The sequence below is a fragment of the Ziziphus jujuba genome, chromosome 3 (assembly GCF_031755915.1).
Source record: "Ziziphus jujuba cultivar Dongzao chromosome 3, ASM3175591v1".
Classification (NCBI taxonomy): Eukaryota; Viridiplantae; Streptophyta; class Magnoliopsida; order Rosales; family Rhamnaceae; genus Ziziphus; species Ziziphus jujuba.
The window spans coordinates 17,804,653-17,819,487 of NC_083381.1; the positions used below are offsets into that span (position 1 = coordinate 17,804,653).

General features: G+C 35.5%; 1 protein-coding gene across 3 annotated transcripts; it reads right to left on the reverse strand.

The window, feature by feature from the left end:
• Positions 1–1,868: 1,868 nt before the first annotated feature.
• LOC107422620 (7-hydroxymethyl chlorophyll a reductase, chloroplastic) lies at positions 1,869–14,439 on the reverse strand. 3 transcript variants are annotated; one of them, XM_016032092.4, is made up of 19 exons: positions 14,249–14,437; positions 14,054–14,156; positions 13,853–13,937; positions 13,566–13,677; positions 12,647–12,731; positions 12,511–12,552; positions 12,282–12,360; positions 11,635–11,686; positions 11,478–11,540; positions 11,132–11,229; positions 10,669–10,704; positions 10,523–10,584; positions 3,336–3,363; positions 3,088–3,167; positions 2,862–2,931; positions 2,720–2,777; positions 2,382–2,446; positions 2,210–2,304; positions 1,869–2,131 (listed from the first exon to the last, which is right to left on the reverse strand). In XM_016032092.4, exons 1-19 carry the CDS (start codon positions 14,331–14,333, stop codon positions 2,041–2,043), a joined length of 1,389 nt encoding a protein of 462 aa, XP_015887578.3. In that variant the 5' UTR covers positions 14,334–14,437; the 3' UTR covers positions 1,869–2,040. The 3 variants fall into 3 exon arrangements, 2 of the variants coding, with proteins under 2 accessions (XP_015887578.3, XP_060671683.1); XR_003056729.3 differs by having other exon boundaries at positions 2,087–2,131; positions 2,685–2,777; positions 14,249–14,439; XM_060815700.1 differs by lacking the exons at positions 3,336–3,363; positions 10,523–10,584 and having other exon boundaries at positions 14,249–14,438.
• Positions 14,440–14,835: the final 396 nt, after the last annotated feature.

Here is a 14,835-nt window from a genome sequence, read left to right on the forward strand (position 1 = left end):
TTCCTTTACCACCACACACTCAAATCTTGAATAATAAAACTAGAAAAAACATGAGGTGCCTGGCATTGTTAAGTTCACGACTATGCGCATGCATATACACAATTTTTTTTTCTTTTTCTTTTTTATTTAATATAGTAAAATATTTATGAATAAAAATTTTAAAAAATAATATTTATTTTGAAAAATAGTATATATACTTATAATTTATATGATTTAACGATCATAAATACTATCTTTCATAGTTTTTTTTACATAATTTACTTATTGTATTAAACTTTACATATATATCCATATAAAAATCATATATTGGACAACATAACCAACTTATGTCGGCCATACCTTTGATGTGAAATAACATATAATTTGTGGATTTTATTACCACATGAAATTAATCAACCAATAGCTAATTTTTCTATATACATATATATGCATTAATAATAATATCTATGTTAAATGCAAATGTGATGACTTCCAAGCAAATATTGAGAGATAAAAAAAGCTGCAGTATTTTGAGACTACAAAATGAATCCTACAACTATAGCATTGTCAAATGTCAATTGTGAAAGGACAATGCAATCTCTTTACCTAGATAGACAATCACTGTTACCGAGACAAAGAAAATCACATGGGGTTGGCCACCACCCATATCTTCTTTCTTCCTACTTCTTCACCATCACCCCATTCCGTCTTGTTCCTTAATAAACCCCCTTCATTCCCTTTATTTATATATAACCTTGCATCTGCAGCTATATATATATATATATATATATATATACATACAAACATGTGTATACATACAGAATATTATGTATCCCTGTGTATATAACTTTGTACGTAGATTTGTGTGATTGACAAACGAGAGGAAACTTTATGCTATATCTGCAAAGTTCGTTTGATGGGATCTAAGCTCGTACTGACTCGAACTGTTTTAAATTATTATTGGATCAAATTTAAAATAGTCATGTACGAAACGCAGCCCAACATCCAGAATCAATTATCTTCTCCGGCTTTGATATAATATTTGTATTCTCAACAGAATAAACTAGAAATAGGAGCAAAATTTCAATTTTTTTTTCTTTTTTAATTTATATATATGCAGCATAGACAATCCTTGTGTAAGAGTTGTTGTATGCTTTCTAGATGAAGACAATCTTTCTGGTCAATCAGTCTATATATGTAATGTACAACATATATGGACGCCAGGAATGACGTCTACATATCATATTGATCCCAACATCAGTATATACTTCCATTTACTCTCACTGATCCAATTTTTGGCAGTTTCTTCTTGAAAATAATATTTTTAAGAACAGATTTCCCAAAAAGAGAACACACAAGTTATATTTATCAGCTGTTCCTAAAGTTGTTGGGGAAAAAAAATAATTTTAAATCATATTTTTTATTTTATTTATTTTATTTTTTAATTAAAACTTGTTTTTATGTATCATTCTGGAAACAATTGTAGAAAAATCACTTCCACGCAACACTCTCTGTTTTTCTTTGTTTATAAGAAAACGATATATAAATAATAACAACTGTTTTGTGCCTTTTTCCATATATTGTATCCTCAGAAGTTAAATATAGTTTTGCCATCATCTTCTGAAAACTAATATTGCTATATATAAAATGTTACTTTTAGAAAAATAAATAAAAATTATTACATACTTTATAACTTCTGCAAGGCTTTAACATTTTTTTCCCCTTCTTTCATTATTATTATTTTATTTTTTGGGTAAATCTGTAAGACTTAAACTCTGATTTCTCCATAATAAAAATTTTCAGTCAGTTGACCCTGATCTTTGCTTGGCTTGTGAGGTGAGCAGTGTTTTTATGATTAACTTCAAACATATTAGTTTGGCAATCAGAGGGGTCATAAAACATTGATCTCCATTTGATATCGGGCAACCAAGAATTCTCACTTCATACACTACATTGTCATGATATTTTTCGTGGAAGCTAGAGAAGAAGAAGAAAATATACAAAATTCCACATTCATGGAAGCTTTCCTGGTATCACCCGCATTTTTACCATCCACGACGATTACTTGTTGGAAAGTAACTGATCGATTTTGCCATTCTTGTTGTACATATCCACCATCTTCTTTGCATATGATGGCATGTGTCTATTCGCTCTGCACATTTTAATCTTCACAATATTAGAAACAGTCTTATATTCCCTACTCTAAATATCATCGTCCATAACCACGCACCTTTGTTTACCCCATATGCGGTTTACATGCAAATAGTTCCTGATGGTATGGTAATCCAGTGAATAGCGAGCGAATTCCAGACCCTTCGGTCCAATCTGGACAAGAGAAAACAAGTCAAGATGAAGGTTGCGTATGGTTACATTTATCAATAATATCATCCAGATATACTTACCAAGTTTAGTATAAAAGCTATCAAATTCCCAATAACCTTGGGAGCAGGCTGAGAAGGTCCCTTACCTGAAAGAAACATGAGTGAGAGATATTAAACCGATAACAAGTGGCTAAACAACATCATCATATATATATATATATATATATTTGTATTTTGTCACAAAGAAAATAACAATACAAGAAATTTGCATGTAAATTAGTTTAAATGCAGTTTACAAGCCAATTGTAGAATTTGTAACATATATTTTGAGAATATAAGGTCCAGTTAAGAAGTCAAGTTTCAGAGCTCAAGTGCAAGAAATACCCGTGAAATAATCAAGAAGAGGGTATCATACATACCCAGCTTAGCATTATCATCTGCCTTAACTGTCTCCATAACAAACGGTCGGCGTTCACCCTGATAATTGTTTCTGAATTCAGATCTTTCATGGTCAAAAAATTTGAAGCAAGAAATTAAGGGAATAGAGTTTAAGGGTTGTACACTACTAATTGTTGGAGTTATCTCCAAATAGTTCTCTACCAGACTCAGCATTTCTCTTCCACGCTCATTTCTGTAATTTGAAGGGTATCAGTAATGAAGTAATCTTAGAGTAGGCCTTAAAAATGAAAGCACTTCTTCAATCAGCATGACAGAACGATTGTAAGGCACAGAGCCCTGCTAAAGAACAAGAATAATCAGAGAGATAGAGACAGTTATATAATAATACCTTACAGTGACATACTGTGGATGTTGTGTCATGCTGATTCCAGAATATTTTGGCACACCCATGTACCCAACCACCATATCCTAAAATTGGTTAGACATGTTAGTATAATTATGAGGAAATGACCAACATCTCCATATCATCTACTAGGGGGGAAAGAACTCACAAGTATATTTTGTACTATACACATGCATATACAGAGCCCTCCAATATTAGATGATATAATTGCTAAACTGAAATGAGAGACTTACCGCTAAAGCATTCGTGTAGTCAAAACAGCTGTAAGACAATAAGTATTACGGCTGGTTAGGACAATAATCAGTCTAATAAAAACACTACAAAGGATGACAATTGATAACAATAATTCATGAAGTACTTGTGGCCTGTAAAATGCTATCTTCATGAAAAAAATTTTGTTGAACAGCTTTTTAGGGATTTTGTGAAACCTATGCAGAGAAAATGATATTCCTTCAAGCCTTTGAAGCATATAGGTTACCTAGGTAAGGAACCTATTCTCATTACTACATTCTATTATATGATCATTTACTCTATGTTAGACATTCCGTTTGAATCTTTCACAGTTAAAATGCACCCAAGTCACCCTTTTCACTGCTCTATCGGTGCCATGTAAATACTTAGGTCGAATTGGCTGTCTTTGACATAGGCGAAGGCCAATGCCTCTGATAAGCTGAATGTCCTCGTAGGACTAATTTATTTGTCTTGTGGTGCCCGCTAATCCAATAACGTGATCTGGGGATCTAAGTAGGGTGGCTTTGCTGCCTTTATTTTGATCTATTGTCGAAGCAAAAAGAAAGGGCAACTGTTCTCGAATCAGCAATGCCACAGCTGACTCAATCAAAAAGCATTTAAAAAACCTCCCTGCCCCTTTTGCCAAGGAAAGCAGGAAAGGCACGCTATTTTGACAACGGGGTTTTCCTTTTTTAAAATACGATATGACCTTCCAAATTCAACTCATAAAACCATTCTTCAGCCATACCAGACTAATTCTGTCTATTGCTCCTTACCCTATAGGTTATAGAGACTCTTCCCAGTGCCAAGAACTAGGATCAGAAGGAAAGTCTCAACCCCTCAGTATGAAAGTAGGCCATGATTCCCAAAGAGAATTTCAATCTGAAGAAGGCAAAAGGAGATTGTGCCGGGTTCTTTCACTCGCATGAAACCAAGCCTTGCTACTTGAATAACAGGTAATCACAGACTTTCACCTTTTGTCGGTGCAACTAGACTTTCTCAATGGGGATTGTTTTCTCTCCTCACTCAATATCCATCAGTTGAGGACTTTCTCAATGGGGATTGTTTTCTTTCCATTAAGAGTGATGCCGTGGACTCTTTTCCCGCGGATTACAAGGAATGGATCTTCTCTACTCTTTTTGTTTTATTTATGTCTCGCCTCTCTTTCACCTAGGTCTGAAATGGAATGGTTGAGTTGACTTTGACTTCATAACCTTTACGGGGCAGCTCACCGATCACTCTGTGGATTCTTCACTCCTCCCGCCTATTCCTATACTATCACACTTGCAGGGCTTCCAAGTCCCACTAAACTTCAACTAAGAAATACAAGATCAAGATTTCATCTTCCCTCTGGGCTTTCTCCAGCAACTATTGCTAAAGTCGAGGTTGGGTTTTTTAGGCTATATATAGCAGGCCTTTCCCTGTATTGGATGTTGTTGAGATAAAAGGCTCTAAGAGACCTGGACCTATTAATACAAGGTGCAAAAGAGGTTCATTACTGACCTCCCTCCCAAGAAGACAAGACTTCCAGCCCCCGTCCTCAGTCCGTTTTTAACTAAAAAGGCGGGTTGGGTCTTTCCTCCCATAGAGCAAGTGAAGTTGGTGAGCCGTATGATGGGCAACTATCTCCTGCGGTTCAGAGAGGACTCAATTGTTAGCTAGTACCCCTTGGTTTCGGGGTGGGCCCTTTCATCAATTTTATTATATACGCTTAGCGAAAAGAACGTTTTTTGATACACCTAGGACATGGATTCTATATGAACCAATGGATCATGACAAGTCGTTACTACTAGCAATGACTTCCTCTTTCATTACCTCATTCTTCCATATCCCTCTCCCTTGTTCTTAGTTACTCATCAAATGGCACTCAATTTATATCTTTAAGTTAGAGCATTGACAAGGTTCAAAGAAAGGGAGTTCAAATAGATGGCTGCCATAGTTGTTATACAAGTAATAGGAGGTTAAATCAAAAGAGGACAAGGAAAATGACATCGAATAGGCCAGGTGTAAAAGCACTTTGTGGAGTTGGTACTTGAGAATGTGGACATAAGCTTTAGTTAGAAAAACCTTTATAGCTTTAAAATGAGTAGAGAAGCTAACCTTACTAAGAGTCCTATGTTTGGTAGGAACCACTAGATGAGGCAGTGGGTAAGTGAGGAGGAGAGTTTGGAGTATGAGCTGCTTTTGTTCACGAATCCGTTTCAGGTTCTCAGGCAAAGGCACTCACCTCCCTCTTTAGTTCCCCCATGTTGGTAAGCCCTGAACTAGAATTAATGTATTCAAAGTCCAAGCCAAGGAACCCAATTGCTAGCTAAGCCCCACCATATTCTCTTTCTTTGTCTCTCTCCCATTTCCGTGTCCCAAGGCAAACCTATCCATGTTTTAACTTATCTCCCTCTAGGCTCCTAACATTTAAAGCTGCCAATGATCCCTATACCACAGAAGCAGGTGGGCTTGGGCCAAACCCAAGTGAGCCAGCACTTAATAAGACATAAGTAGAGACAATGATCCCTCGTTTCCCAGGTCATCTTCTACTATTCCCGTTCCCATCTGGGAGGTGCATCAACATATCAATTGGTGGACACATCATTAGTAGCAATTGGAGAATACTGGACATCCATGCCTAAACTATAGATGAGAATAGGTCCTTTAACTCAAGCAAGAACAGCTTATCCCTCTGGAGGCAACACTCCCTTAATTCATGCCCTTCCATCTTCAAAGTTGAGTCCTTTCACGGCACACTTTCTATATTTTCAATTGCTACTTTTACAAATTCGAAGGTCAACGCAACTAACGGCACACGAGTCAGCATCTATGGTTAGCCATTGGAAATCCTTTAACAAGCAAGTAGTGCTTAAAGCCCTTAGTTTTGGCTATCCTTAGGTGGATGATAGGTTTGTTGCAAGCAAGGGTAAACTTAAGCTACAGTATGGGAACTTGAGCTAGGTAGATTCGTTTCAGTAGTTGTAGTTGTTCAGTAGGGAACTCGAATTCAAGATATGGGGCTTTAGCCGAAGTTGGTTTGTAAACTGGTAGTTGTTGTTCACAAGCAAGTAGGAGGGTTTTGAGTTGGATGTTCGAGCAAGTGTAGCTTTAAGTGCTCTACAAGAAAAACTCTACGACTAATTGTGCTACTTGAAATCGTTAGTATTAGGTATCTTGTTATCTAACTCTCTTATTACTGCGCTTTAACGACACCATAGTGGCGGTTTTAAAGATAGGATAGCGAGGCATACACTTTCTTCACAAAGTAGACTATTACTTTTTGTTCATTAATAACCCTTACACACATGGAAAGTACATCAAATAGAAAGCTTACGCACACATGTACAAACCAATCAAGCAACTAAACACAACAAATCAAATAATACTAAAAACATATATTGTGAACAAAAACATAGAATAATATGAAACATAACAAAAATCATGCATTAAAACACACTACTTTGCATTGACAAACTCTACTCGTCTAGTATTCCCTATTGTTTCCATTTCCCTGCGGTTGTTTATGGTTCCTTCTACAATGAGCGCTTATCTTCTAACGAGCAGTGCCCTCCTCCTTTCCTCGAACACACGAATGCAGTTTTGGATCTATTACGTTACTCTTCCTATTATCTTCAGATCGAGAACAGGCGCACACTCCCATAGCTTCCCTAGCATTTGCTTAGTCAAGCTTTTCGTTTTCCACCTATCATATTTCTTGTTGAATTATTGAAAGTCTGGAGACGATATCTATGGTTACTCAAAGTCTTTTTCCTAACTTCGTTGTTCAGTTCCGTCTCCCTTCGCTTTGCCAAATAAAAACTAAAAGAAGCTATTATTTATAGGTGTTGAAGGTTCTTAACCCTTTCTTATTATTCTCAACGCTCTTTCAACTTATTGGTAAGAATTCTTGTCTTAATTCCGTAACATAAATCATTTTAAACCTGACTTTTCATGAACATGGAACCCTAGCCACTAGATTTTGCTGAATAATTGTCCTTCCCTAGACGGATTTGAGTACAAAAGACCCACCTTATAAAGCGAATAGGACTTTCTTTTCCACGGGAATCGTCATGTGGCAACATCCTGAGCACTCCCTCTGAGATAGAACGCAATAATATAGCGAATCCATTAGAGAGTACTCCACCACAAGCAGCCAAAGCATGCTCAATCAATCATCAATCTCCAACTCCAAGTACAAAACCATGTGATCCATCCTTGTTTTCTTACCCCACTGACTTTTACATGTTTTTTTTTTCATTAGCTTATTTGTACCTAACTACCTCATGGACTCCCTTAACCACTCCTCACTCTATAGCTCTATCTTTGAAACACTTGATTGATCTAATCAGACACTTGCTTTTCCTAGAAAATGTACCTTTACAGCTAAATCCGTAAGATCACACTAGTCATCATAGCTTTTTGAATTTAGTTTAGTGAAAAAATTTATAAAAAAAAAAAAATGACAAAAAAACTTGATGGAAGGCTCTATGAGAAGAGGCTATATAAGTTATAGCCTTTTGTGGACCTTTTGCATGAACTTAGACTTATTTTGATGATGGATAGACTTATATGATTATTACATGTCTAGCATTTCACACACAGCCTAACTAAAAGAGACGAAGCTTCTATTTCAACCATTATGTCTAACAAAAACAAACCGCATGATTGGCTCTCCATTTAGCTTTTTGGCTTAGTTGGCTCTTCTCGAATAAATTACTGTTTGCCTTTTGTTCATAGGCCCTAGAGATACTAGAGCATAGGGAAGGCCCAACATTTTAATCCAATTTATATTTTTGTTTACTCTTTAAAGAGGCTTGGAGTGAGAAGTTTTTTCCTTATGTCCCAAGTTAGCCAGCATGCTTATACATTAAGCAACAATGCTTATTATGAAGTGGGGAACCATGTACATACAGTGGAAGAAAGCTAACGAATGTTCCCTCCGCCTACATTCTAACCTTTAGAGCTTTTGGCCCTGCCTCTCTACGTAGGGTATCCTTGCCTTGCAACATCTCATCCTTCCATAGAAGATGTTATTTTTAAGTATAATATGGGTGTGAGTTCCACTTTTTCTTTCATTTGCTAAGTAAATGTATTGAACTCGCCCAGAAGGTAAGGTTCAAATTACAAATATAGACCCCCTTGCCTGCCAATCCATATTTTTAGCCAGTGGGAGAGCCCATAAAATGGAAGCGCTTCTATCTTACAGGCATTACCCTCGTGCTCTTTCTGATACCTGACTAGTTACATTTGATGGTAGACATAGCAGATGCGCCCTCCCTCAATTATGTTGTGTGTGAAATGCTGGACACATAATGACCACAACAAGCCTACCCATCATCAAAGCCTAGGTCCATACAAAAAGGCCCACAAGAGATTCTAGCCCATAGAGCCTCGATTCATAAAGCTTTCCATCAAGTTTTTGTCATTTTTTTTTTTTATAAATTTTTTCACTAAACTAAATTCAAAAAAATTATACAAACTAGTATAAATTTACAGATTGAGCTGAAAATGATACCTTTACTGAAAAAAAATAAACGTCTGCTTAACTCATCAAGTGTTTCAAAGACAAAACTGTCAAGTGAGAATTGGCTAAGAGGAATCCATCATTTAGTTGGGTACAAATAAGTCAATAAAAAAAAGACACTTAGAAACCAATGGGGTAGGGAAATGAGGACAAATCACATGGTTTTGTACTTAGAGTCAAGGATTGGAGATCGACGATTGACTGAGCATGCTTTGGCAGCTCATGGTGAAATACTCTCCAATAAATTTGCTACATTATTGTGTCTTATTGCAGAAGAAGTAATCGGGATATTGCCGCATGAGGATACCCATGGAAAAGAAAATCCATTTACTTTATGAGGTGGACCTTTCGTACTCAAATCCGTATGGGAAAAGGATAATTATTCTCAAAATCTAGTAGGTATGGTTCCATATTCATAAAAAATCAGGTTTAAAATGATCCATGTTACGAAACCAAAACAAGAATTCTTACTAATAAATTGAAAGGACATCAAACATAATAAGAAAGGGTTAAAGGCCTTCAATGCCTATAAATAGAAGCTTTTTCAACCTCTATTTGACAAAGCAAATGGAGACAGAACCAAACAACGAAATCAGAAAGAAAGACTATTGAGTAGCCATAAATATCGTCTTCAAACTTTCAATAATCTAGCAAGAAATGCGTCAGGTGGAAAGTGAAAAATTTGACCAAGAGTAAATGCTAGTGTAGCTATAAGAGCATACACATGCTCTCGATCTGGAGATAATAAAAAATATAATGCAACAGATCCGGAACCGCATTTGTAGGCTTAAGGAAAGGAGGAAGACACTGCTCGTAGAAAAGCAAGCACTCATTGTGCGAGGGGTTAAACATCCGCAGGGGAAATGGAAACAACACGGGAAATTAGAAGAGAATCCGTCGATACAAAGTACTATATTTTAATGCATAACTTTCTTTGTTATGTTTCATGTTGTTCTGTATCTTTTGTTCACAACATATGTTTTTAATGTTCTTTGGTTTGTTGTATTTAGTTGTTTGGCTGGTTCATCTATATGCGTAAGCTAACTATTAGATATGCTTCCCACGTATGCAAAAGCTATTAATGAATAAAAAATATCGATCTGCTTTGTTTAGAAAGCTTTCATGCCTCGCTACCATAGCTTTAAAACTACTACTACAGGGTCGTTAAAGCACAATAACGAGAGAGTTAGATAACAAGATGCCTGATAAATGAAGTCTTGGGATGTAAAGATGACAAGATGCCTGATAAGTGAAGTCTTGGGATGTAAAGATGATGGTTTTTAGACTCAGCAAACATTAGATGTGCCCCACACTTTGAAGAAGTACTTTGAATTTTTTAGATACCCCTTTATGTCATTTTTGAACCTAGAGAGCAAACGACTAGTAGAGTAGGTGCTCCATATCGTTCCTACTGCATAGATATAAGGTAATTCACAGCGATAGCAGATCAGAAATACAGAACTCGGCCCTCACCCTTCTATATATAATAGGGGGCAATGCTAGCCCTAGAATGGGAATGTTCATCTTCTCTTAAAGTCCTTTATGGATTTTGAGTCGAGAATAAAGCTGTAGCAAGCAATTTTTTCATGTCATGCTGCTTTAAGTGGCTTCAATTAGTCTTGCCAATCATGCATTACCAACAGACAGGTAGACATTATATAAATTAGAACAAGAAATTACCTATAGCAAGATGGAGCAATAACATCAACTAACTCATTTGCTGGTAGACAGAAATAAGGAACCTGCTTTAGTTAAAATTTATAAACTGGATGAAGCAGCATGATTGGGAGACTAAGACCAACATAAAAGTAATAGAACAATGTTACCTCCTCAATATGACCATCCAAATGCTTCAAGTGAACCTATCAAAGTACAAGAAAAGCGTTAAAAGATATAAAATTGTTGATAGTAACTTAATAAAAAAAAATGCTGGAACAGGAAAAGTATCAGCGCAGTTAAAAAAATATTATATGATAACCATCAGCTTCACTGTTACAAGTATAAAACTAAATAAGGAGTAATCTGCTTGCAAAACAAGCCAGAAGCCTCAACTTTAAGAAATTTGTTTCTGGCTCTAAGATTTCAAAATAGTGGCAAAAAACCACCCCTGGAGCTACCATCCAGGTAGAATCTCCCTCCCTCTTCCCTGCTATTCTATCTACCAAGAATGATATGTGTGCCTTGCAATATAATCAACTATAATTCTTTAATATTTATTTGAACAAGCTAAGATATCTTTGAGCACCATACACGCAAAGGAAAATCCTTTTTAATTTTCATACCACAAACCTTGTAATCTTGCATAAACTCATAATGAAGAACTGTGTCTGGTTCACTACTTGCAGCCTTCAGAAACTTATCCAGCCCTTCTCGAGTACCATTATCCACTGTCAGGTAAGAGTTTAGTACTTAGTAAAGTATTTTTAAGAAAGGACTTTCATTCAATATGAACTGTAACACAAGAATATTAGATTACAAATTTAACAAAATCACAACCGTAACAAGCTGTCATCATACGTATCTATGATACCGTCTTTCAGACCTCGAGTAATTGATATAAATATTTCAACTTGAAGGTTAGAACACTCTTAACTCCTCAAAGAGAACAGAAGACAGAAACTAAGCCATTAATTACCGCAGTTTGTGCCCAATACATAGAGCTTTTCCAAATTTAAATGGTGCTCCACGGATCTTAATGCTGCAGTTTAAGAAATTACTCTGCATTACAATGTTAAAAGTCACAACAGAGATTAACCGTAAATAGAAATGTTGAGAACAAATACAAACAATACCTTGCACTTGGCAACCCACACCACAGAAAAGAAGACGTTTTACACCAGCTGCCTGTTTAGTAGGAAATATGATCATCTATCACTAAGTGTTTCAAGCAACATATCTAAGTTACATCATGAACAAGCAGTGTGATTAGACAAAGAGCTAATGTCATAATGAAACTAGAATGATTGTGGGGATGGTATCATAGCACAAATTTCCTACTACCACCTACATAAAAGGGATCACTCTTGGCATCTAATGATTGTGGGGATGGTATCATAGCACAAATTTCCTAATCCCACCAATTTAAAATGTAAATACATACCATCATTACCATAACCTACTGCTGAGAAGATGAGGATCATGTTCATGCTATGTTCTACCAGTTCAGATTTAACAGATTCCCTTTTGTTCCATTTCTTTTGTGTAGTTTCCCAAAGCATGAGAATCCACAGCAAATTTGAAATTAAGCATTCATATGCATATTTTCCTAAAACTTTGTAGATTATCAACTAGAATATTTCTTCTTGACGAATTTGAATTTGCACTGTACTACACTCTCATCAACTATGCATCAAGAATAAAGCATGCAAGTTAAACTACACAAGTAAAAAGAAAAAAAAAGGCACTTGTACGACAGAGATGGAAAGAAGAGCAGGGACACCTCAATTAGTGCAAGGGTATTCAGATTAGGGGACAATGTAGGCTTAACACCTTTAGCAGCTAGAACTTCTTCTGGTGTCCTATACAGAGCAAAATAGGAAAAGCAAGAACAGAGATTAAAGTACATTCCGGATGGTAAAGCATGTACCAACAGAAAAAAATTAAAGATTCTCACTACAGATATCCTACCATTTAGATCAACAGATAAAATAAACTGGTTAGATACTAACCTTGCTAAAATAGGCCTTGGAGAAAATCTATCATCTGGGTCACTGTGATAGGTAAAAATAAGAGGATTCATTCAGTTCCTAAAATATGAATCATTTGAAAGTTGACTAAAGACCATATCTAACTTTGTTACACTACCTCTGTACACAGATGACAGCTTCAACCATGCCTGATTTCAGCATTTCAATTGCTATAGTTGTTACTATCCCAGTCCATTGAGCTCCTACCATTATAGAAAGCATAACTTTTAGTCATATTGCACAACTATAATTCCCAAATGTACTACAAAGCTATTTATTACAAAAGAAATAGTAGAATATTGTATGTTTCATCATATTTCCTACCATAGTAGAAATTCTGTATAATACAGCTGAAATTAAATCCACAGAGTCAAAACACACTTCCACCTTCAAATCATTTGGTTCCAACAATAAAATCCCATGGCTTACCAAAATACAAAACCAATAATAAAGAAAACGATAAAGGTAAGAAAAAATAAACAAAAAGAAGAAAATTATAGAAATTAAGTTAGAAGAAAATTATAGAAATTAAGTTATGTCCATAAAAGTTAATATAGAAATGAATTGAATAGCATAAAACATGCATAAAAACCAAAGCAAGCAAGGGGGGAAAAAAAAAAAAAAAATATATATATATATATATATATATACACTAGCTGTCTATATAGATTTTCCCATGAAGTGGATAATACTAGAATCAATGGCAGAAACCTCACGTTTGTGAATTAACTACCACTGAGACAGATGCCATACAAAATCAAGCTGTGCCACCGTCATTACAGCCACTTCGAAAGGAAGGTGGAAATGTGTGCTACCGTAATATAAGGATGACAAGCAACTATTTTCCCAAAGTTTTGTACAACAAATTACGTATGACAAATTTTCCTACTATTTCTGGTTTTTAACATCCTGTGAACACCACTTCACAAAATATATGTACTCAGAAGTCCTAAACAAAGTAATAAGTCATCAAAGATTATTATTATTTTTTTTAAAATGAAAACCTAATCAAATAATTTCAAATACGAAGAAATTACCTTCTACAGGCTTAACTTTACGAGCATATAACAGCTTATCATAGACCCCAAAGTACATCTCATCTAATGAATTTATCTTCCTCCCTCTGCCATGAACTTTGGATTCCAAGCTCTGAAGAGGAAAACAAGCTAGTTAATGGGTTAAAATAGCTGAAGTAACATGATTACTTAGTTAAAACCGCTTGATGAAATATTTATAGGTGACATTAAGTTGAGAGTCCAAATAAAGTAACAAATTAGGAGACAAAAAAGGGGTTTAAAAATAAAAATCACCACCAATAACTTACTTCAATTCGAGACATTCCATCTCCCAAGAAAGCACACGCATCCTTGACATGGGCAATGTAATATGTATCACATAATCCACAACGACTGCCAAAAAATTGATGGAAAATCCCAAAAATATAAAAAAATAAAAAATAAAACAATAATAATTTTTTTAAAAGTGGAAAGGTGGGTTTAAGAAAGAAACTGTTTTTGAATCGAACCTGCAGTGGTCTTTAGCAGGATAGGTGCCTCCAGGAGGAATGGGTCTGGAACGTTGCCTCCAGTCCTCTCTCAGTTTCACTGACTTGGAGTTGGTTTTCTCATCTATTCCACAATATGCAACAGAGTTTCACTTTCACAACATAAAAATCACTGTAGCAGATAAAGAGAACAAAAAGAAAAAGAGTTTGTTGTACCTTTAGAGGAAGATGAAGATGAAGCTGAAGCAACAACAGATAACGAGAGAGGAAGCCTAGAGAGGTTGACAATGAAGGAAGACATAGTTGCAGATACAGAGAAAAAGAAAGAAGAGAGCCAACAGTTTCACAAACCAGAGTCTGAGACTGGGTCTGCACTTTGCACCACCACCACATATCACTTACTCTTGCTTATGGTTTGGTCTAATCGTGACAGCAAATCTACTGTCGTTTATGGTAAAAATTTTACATGCACAGTAATTTTTTTTCTTTATTTCTTTATTTATTTTCTCTGATAATTTGATTTTAGATAATTGATTATTAACGAATTAAAAATATTCACAATTTTCCAGCATCAGAAATAGAAATTGCTTTTTTTTTTTTTGTTCTGTCCGCTTGGAGGAAACTTTTGTAGGAAATTTAATACCTTTCATAAAATTATCAACATGCACGTAATTCCATTGCGAAATTCATATCAAATTTTTATGTTTCCTAAGACGTTAGGTAAAATCGAACCAAGAATTAAAAAAATATATATCATATTCGAAAAGGCAAAAATACAGAGAGGGGAACAGAAGATCCGCCTT

Excerpts from the sequence above, each read along its gene's own strand:
- LOC107422620 (XM_016032092.4), bottom strand. The coding sequence starts at position 14,333 with ATGTCTTCCTTCATTGTCAACCTCTCTAGGCTTCCTCTCTCGTTATCT. Across the intron at positions 12,732-13,565 it reads TAAAGTTAAGCCTGTAGAAG|GAGCTCAATGGACTGGGATA; the intron begins GTAATTTCTTCG and ends CTATAATGGTAG. Across the intron at positions 10,705-11,131 it reads AGTTTATGCAAGATTACAAG|GTTCACTTGAAGCATTTGGA; the intron begins GTTTGTGGTATG and ends GTACTTTGATAG.